General features: G+C 43.9%; 2 protein-coding genes across 2 annotated transcripts in view; both read left to right on the forward strand.

The window, feature by feature from the left end:
* Positions 1-4,198, forward strand: part of LOC110264969 — a 5,472-nt gene extending 1,274 nt beyond the window's left edge. Inside the window, exons 2-4 of the mRNA XM_021107662.1 lie at positions 16-86; positions 218-544; positions 616-4,198. Coding sequence (XP_020963321.1) covers positions 16-86; positions 218-544; positions 616-4,198 — 3,981 coding nt within the window. The remainder of the gene's footprint in view (positions 1-15; positions 87-217; positions 545-615) is intronic.
* The window catches only part of LOC110264832 (glycine-rich protein 3 short isoform-like), a 1,357-nt gene continuing 1,148 nt past the window's right edge, over positions 4,856-5,064 (forward strand). The window contains exon 1 of the mRNA XM_021107205.1: positions 4,856-5,064. Coding sequence (XP_020962864.1) covers positions 4,978-5,064 — 87 coding nt within the window. The 5' untranslated portion in view covers positions 4,856-4,977.

A 5,064-nucleotide genomic window follows, 5' to 3' on the forward strand; every position in this document is an offset into this window, starting at 1 on the left:
GCTGTGACCAACCAGATTGAGAAGATGGCGCTGCTGTGGATGGGGGGACAGGACTGGTCAGTGGTGCAGCGCTCCTGCCAGATCGGGTTAGCGATGAGGGGAGGCGCGGCGATGCACCAAGGTAGGCGACGGAGGGCAGTCCCGATGCAATTGGAGAAGACGACCTAACTGCGGCTGATGGGCTGGCTCTGGAGACTCGTGCTGCTGTACGGCGCAGGGAGGTAGGCACGAACTGTGGTCAACTGGGAAATAGGCAGGAAATCATTCGGGAAGAGAATGGAGGGAGCTGGGCTGTTGGGAAGGTTGGGGAAGACATGGGAGGTGATGGGGCTGGGCAGGAAAACTGCGAGGAAGCGGGAGGGGACAATGATGAGCAGGGACTAGAGGAACAGATAATGGAAAATAAATTGACTTTGGCACTGGCAATGGAATCAGGGGCAGTGGTGTATGAGGAGGAGGATGACATTATGGCCATTCTTCAAGTGCAGAACGAGAAAATTGCTCAGAAGAGAAAGTTGGAAAAACAGAAGGCGAAGATGAGACGGTGCAGACCCAAAAATAAAAACCAAGTGTGTCATCATAGTTCTAAATGAATTTCAGTTCTTGGAATGTTAGGGGGTTACGGGGTGACGGGAAGATGAGAATGGTAAAGGACTTAAAAAAGAAACAGAACTTAAGTATGGTAGGCTTGATTGAGACTAAAAGGATGGTAGTGACGAGGTTTGACGTGGCACGGATTTGGGGGAATGATGGGGCGGGATGGGATTATGTTGGCTCGAATGGTGCATCTGGGGGACTTTTGTTGATCTGGGATGAACTGATTTTTAGAAGGAATAACTGCTATAAGGGGGATAGGTGGTTGTGTGTTAAAGGAGTCTTGTTAAAGCACAATTTCAACTGTGCGTTTTTCTTGGTCTATGGTGCACATAGTAGAGAAGAGAAGAGCCAGGTGTGGGAGGAGTTGAGCTACATAGCTGGCCTATGTCAGGTCCCTTCCTGTTTTATAGGAGATTTTAATGAGATTGCGAATGTGGAGGAACGGAAAGATACCACTAGTCTATCTCGGTCTGTAGAGGAGTTCAAGGATTGGATACAGGATATGCACCTAGTGGATTTACCGCTCTCTGATTGCAAGTATACTTGGTTTCGGGGCCGTTCATGCAGTCGTATTGATAGGGCTATGGTTAGTGTGGATTGGCTGGAAGAGTTTCCTGAGACTCGATTAAGGGGTGGTCCAAGGGGTCTATCAGATCACTGTCCTATAATAGTGGAAGATAAAATGATGCGTCGAGGTCCTAGGCCTTTTCGTAGTCTTGATTCTTGGTTTACACACGAAGGCTTTTTTAGTATGGTAAAGGAGGAATGGAGATGCTTAGGGGAGATGCAGTTTATAGATAAACTGAAGGCGTTAACGGGCCCCTTGGGGAGATGGCACAAGGTCAATTTTGGGGAGATGGACAGCAAGATTCTGAAGTTAGAGGAAGAAATCAAGAAGGTGGATGATTTGGTAGGCAGTGGCGTGTATGATGGAACTATGGAGGCTAGAAGACGGGCGCTAGTTACCTACTCTGAGAGGTGGTATGTGAGGAAGGAAATTCACTGGAAGCAGATGTCTCGGGATCGGCATGCGAAGGATATGGACAAGAACACAAGATATTTCCATAATATAGCGTCGGCAAGAAGAAGGAATAATAGGATTGATTCTTTGATCATTAATGGCAGACTGGTGAGGAACCAAGCTAGAATAAAAATAGCTATCAGAGGGTTTTACAAAGATCTATATCATCAGGAAGATTCTCCTATATTGGGATTCAGAGATGGGCTGGTAGCAAGGATAGAGGAGGAAGACTCTGTGACATTGGAGACTTTGCCTTCGACTGAGGAGATTAGAGAGACAGTATGGGATTGTGAGTCATCTAAGGCGCCAGGTTGTGATGGATACAACATGAATTTTATTAAGAGATGCTGGGATGAGATTGGGTCTGAGTTCACCGCAGCGGTAATGGGATTTTTTCAGACGTGTAGGTTACCGGCGGAGTCAAATATAACTTGGGTGGCGTTGGCACCTAAGTTTATTGGTGCGAAGGAGATTAAAGACCTGAGGCCCATTAGTATGGTTGGGTGTGTGTACAAGGTTATCTCGAAGATTTTAGTTAGGAGGATGAGATCAGTAATGCCGGGGTTAGTAGGAGAGACACAAAGTGCTTTTGTAAAGGGTAGGAAAATTCATGATGGGGCTCTCATAGCATGCGAAACGGTCCACTGGCTTAAAAGGAGGAATAAGGAAGCAGCCATAATCAAGTTAGATTTCCAAAAAGCTTATGACAGAGTCAAGTGGAGCTTTGTGGATATGGTTCTGGAGAAGATGGGGTTTGGGTGCAGATGGAGGGCATGGGTTATGGAGTGTGTGACCACAGCTTCCATGTCGGTTTTAATTAATGGCTCGCCGTCTAAACCATTCAAAATGGAAAGGGGTTTGAGACAAGGAGACCCTCTCTCTCCTTTCTTGTTTGTACTGGTTGTGGATGTTCTGCATAGGATGGTAGGGGAGGCAGTCAGAAACAGGCGTATATCTCCACTGATGGTTGGTAGAGACAAGGTGGAGCTTTCACATCTTCAGTTTGCTAATGACACTATCCTGTTCTGCCCACCGGAAGATGAAACCATGAAGAACTACAAGCGGCTGCTACGGTGGTTTAAGTTAAAGTCCGGACTTAGTATTAATTTTGATAAGTCCAGTCTGATTCCAATCAACTGCGAAGAGAGGTGGGTTCAACGCATGTGTAGCTTGTGGGGTTGTAAGGCAGACACCCTCCCAGTTAGATATCTTGGAGTCCCCTTAGGAGCAAACCCGAGGCTGGTGAAGACTTGGAAGCCTATAATCGACAAGGTAGAAGAGAAACTAAGTCTATGGAAAGCTAAGGTGCTGAACAAAGCTGGGAAGTTGGTCCTTATCAAATCTGTTTTGAACAGCCTGCCGGTATATTATCTGAGCTTGTATAAGATGCCAAAGGCGGTGGCAGAGAAATTGATCTCCTTACAGAGAAGATTTCTTTGGAGCAAGGAGGATGGGAGGAATGGTATGGCGTTGGTAAGATGGGATTTGGTGCAGGCTCCAAAGAAACTAGGTGGTTTGGGAGTTGGAGATGCTATGGTTCGGAACACCGCCCTTCTGTTTAAGTGGTGGTGGCGCTTTGCAAAGGAAGAGTGCCCTTTATGGAAAAAGGTGGTCTGCTATTGTAATAATTTGAAGCCAAATGAGCTGCTGTCCACTCAAGTGCTACCTACCAGAGGAGGACCTTGGAAGGATATATGTCAGTTACAAATAAAGGAGCAACATATAAGGGACAAGATAATTACAGGTCTATCCATGGAGATTGGTGACGGTCGCCGGACTAGGTTTTGGGAGGATGTATGGTTACATTGTGAATCTCTGAAAGATCGGTTCCCCAGGCTCTTCTCTGTTTCAAACCAGTGTGGTTCGATTATTGGGGATTGTGGGTTTTGGGATGGGTTAGAGTGGATTTGGAATTTTCTTTGGAGGCGAGAGCTTTTTCAGTGGGAGTTGGATCTTCTGAGCCAATTACATGAGACTATGAGACCTGTGAGGCTAGTATTTAATAGAGAGGATAGAGTGGTGTGGAAATATGATAGGCTTGGTATTTTTTCAACTAACTCTTTTGTGCAGGTGATACAAGAAGGAACGCTACCAGAGGATATAACCAGTTACAGCTTCACTAAGTCCATTTGGAAAGGTGTAGTTCCGCCAAGAGTGGAGCTGTTTGTTTGGTTTGTCTTAATAGGCAGGGTGAATACTAAGGAGAGGCTAAGTCGATTTGGGATACTCAACCATGATGATAAGAGTTATGTATTATGTAACAAGGAGGTTGAGCAGGTCTATCACTTGTTTCTTGGCTGTGATTTTGCTTGGCAGGTGTGGAGTGCTTGGCTATCTGTGCTTGGCCGCCTATGGTCTTTTCCGGGCTTGCTGAAAGAGCACTTTCTTAGTTGGACAGAAGAGCCACGGAGAAAGGAGGATCGGAAGCAACGTTTAAGATGTTTTTGTGCGATTACATGGAACATTTGGATGGAAAGAAATAGGAGAATATTTCAGAATAAAAGCAGCGGTGTAGAGGAAATCGTCAACATGTCCATGGTTAACTACGATGAGTGGCAAGGTGTCTCTTCATGTTATTGACGGCTATGCCGAAGATGACATGGAGAGTTTCTTATTTCAGTGTTCTTAGGAGTTGATTGTCTACTTTTGTTATACGTTTCTGTTGCTCCACTTTACTGTGTCGAGCTCTTTTGTTTTCAAAAAAAAAATCTTTAATTTGAATACTAGTGTTGCGCCTACTATGAAGCACGGATACTTCGTTGAGTTGTTGTGTTCGCGTGTCGGACACATTTTGGACACGACACTCATCGACATTCGTCCGACACGAGTGTCTGCTGTGTCCAACCGTGTCTCAATAAAAAATAAAAAATTATTCTCCGGACACACTGGACACACCTAAATACCATCACGTGTCAGCGTGTCCTGTTTTATTCTTAACATATATCTTTAAAATAAATTTAGATATAGTATATATTATTATTTATTAAAACAAAAAAATATTTTAAATACTTGATATAATTAAAATAAGACATTAAAAATAATTACAAATTTTAATTTATATTTTAATATCAATAAAATATCAAAATATCATTACAATTTATCTAAAAAATACTTTATATTTTATATGTATACGTGTCCCGTGTCATGTAAGATTTTAAAATTCGCGTGGCGATATGTTCCGTGTCATGTCGTGTCCCGTGTTCATATAAGTGTCAATGCATCATAGTGCCCCTAGAAAGTTGAAAAGTCCTCCATTTTCCAGCACCCTCCACTCCTAGAGAGCATACATTCCCACTATTTTTCTCATCCTACACTACTAAACAGACAATACAACTTGATTTGAATTCTAGTACTGAAAAATGTGTTCAAGAGTAGCAATACTCATGCTAGGCCTCTTGGCCATGGTTCTTCTTATCTCCTCAGAGGTGGCTGCTAGGAACTTAGCT

Source organism: Arachis ipaensis, chromosome B07 (genome assembly GCF_000816755.2).
Source record: "Arachis ipaensis cultivar K30076 chromosome B07, Araip1.1, whole genome shotgun sequence".
NCBI lineage: Eukaryota > Viridiplantae > Streptophyta > Magnoliopsida > Fabales > Fabaceae > Arachis > Arachis ipaensis.